General features: G+C 28.7%; 1 protein-coding gene across 5 annotated transcripts in view; it reads left to right on the top strand.

Annotated features, from left to right (window-relative positions):
* The window catches only part of LOC102675829 (UPF0692 protein CG33108), a 3,366-nt gene extending 2,407 nt beyond the window's left edge, over positions 1 to 959 (top strand). For all 5 annotated transcript variants that reach the window (XM_031511240.1, XM_031511236.1, XM_031511238.1 and 2 more), the window contains exon 5: positions 1 to 959. In XM_031511240.1, the coding sequence (XP_031367100.1) occupies positions 1 to 182 (182 nt within the window). In that variant the 3' untranslated portion in view covers positions 183 to 959.
* The last annotated feature ends 995 nt before the right edge of the window (positions 960 to 1,954 follow it).

Here is a 1,954-nt window from a genome sequence, read left to right on the forward strand (position 1 = left end):
CACGTCACGGAAAATCACGTCATTTAGCTTGTTGGCCCTTGCGTGATTTAATCGAAAGCAATGGTAATTTAGAAGAGGAAGGAACAGCTAGACATGCTGGGGGATATGTAATACCAAAAGGAGGAGTCGGAGGTCAGAGAGGTTTACGCGGTAGGGCACTGGCGTTGCATCCATACATATAAGATCATGTACAAGAATTGTAGGTAATTAATATCACAGCGAAAGACAGAAATTACTATTATAATATTACCGTATCCACGTTACAGTATATGGTAAATATTCAAGAGCATAACGTTTGCACAGCTGCTATGAAATTTAATTATTTGTAAAACCGTGATGCTTTTAAGTAACATATGTTTCAACTTGCGATGCATTTTCGGTCAACATTCGACGAGGAATAATAAAGTCCTCAAATTCGGCATTAGGTGTAAAATGGGCGATATATCATTCGTTGACAATGTAAATAATGATTTATTATGTATGTTTGATTTATATGCACTTGAATGGTATGAAAGATTTTTCTTTCGTTATTTTGACGTATCGAGCTTTTCCTGTGGTACTATATGTGCTGAGCGTAAATTGAGAAAAAAAACGAGCATGTACACGTGCATGAAAGAAACAAACGTGAAAAAGAAAAGTCGATAAAGAATATTTGCATAAAATAAATATCTACGTGTATTAGTTAGGATTTATCGGAATCGTAATACTAGCCAGAACAAAAAGATCTAAGTATATTTATTTAGCGAAAAAATAGATTTTCAATTAATAATTATGGATCTTTGTTTTATGTTAACATTGTGAATAAAGACTAAATCTGTAGCAAGATTCTCGCAATTGCATTTGAGGCAATACAACTTAATAATCGTGTATTATATTAAATTGTTGGGCGCATTGCTTTTAAGATGCGGAGTAAATTATTATATTAAATATATATAATATAATAATTTAAATATAATAGAGAAAATGACAAGTTTTGCATGTTTCGAAAAAACTAAGAAATTTTTTATTATTCAATATAAAAGAAGCAATTTACTTTCAAATTTATTGCATATCATTTTTATATTTATACGAAACAGTTTTTCAAGTTTTATTCATAAGTACTAATTTACAATTTATAAATTGTCTAATAGCGATAATTAATTATATATATATATAAATTATCACACATATTCACTATCTTTGAAATTATATATTAAAATTCAAATTAAAATTGTATCGCTTTTGTGATACATTAAATTTTAAAGTTAAATTTGGCAGCTATACTATTTTTTTATCAATTATATACATATATATGCAAATTTACTCTTAAAATTAACATTTTATATTAATTTTACATATATATTATTCAGTTATTCCGAAAGTCTTGGAAGCAACGCGCTTTAAAGGAATGATTCTTACTATGTAGAATTCTACAATATGTTTGTTTTACTATGTATTTATCGGTATGTAAAGTACGAATGTAATCTTTATTAATATCGATACGTAACGATCTAAAAAAAACTATGAAAACCTGGAGATACCTTATGACTGACTGATTCTCTTCAGTTGTGTGGTATCTTAAGTGTTTTTTATCAAATTCGTCGGATAAAAAGTGTAAAACAAGTTTGAAAGAGATGCTATATTATTTGTAGACTTCCTTGAGTGGTTTCGAATCGAATACAAACAACAAAAAGCAAAAAAGAATTTAAAATGAAATGAGAATAATAAAATAACTGTACCCAAGTGCCGCAAAATAATGAGGTTCATTCATTAAACACGAGAATAATTGTATACCGTGCCTATTCTCACATCATGATGCTTCTTCGATTTGTTAACCGGTCGCAATCAAAAATACTCTTGTAAAGAAACGAATGCTATTTATTGGTGCACGCACGTAAGTGATTTTTTCATTTCCGTAATGTTTCTAACGATAATCAAAAAGAAAAAAAAAAAAAAAAATACGTATTTTTCTTGC

The sequence above is a fragment of the Apis dorsata genome, unplaced genomic scaffold, assembly GCF_000469605.1.
Source record: "Apis dorsata unplaced genomic scaffold, Apis dorsata 1.3 scaffold_295, whole genome shotgun sequence".
Lineage (NCBI taxonomy): Eukaryota > Metazoa > Arthropoda > Insecta > Hymenoptera > Apidae > Apis > Apis dorsata.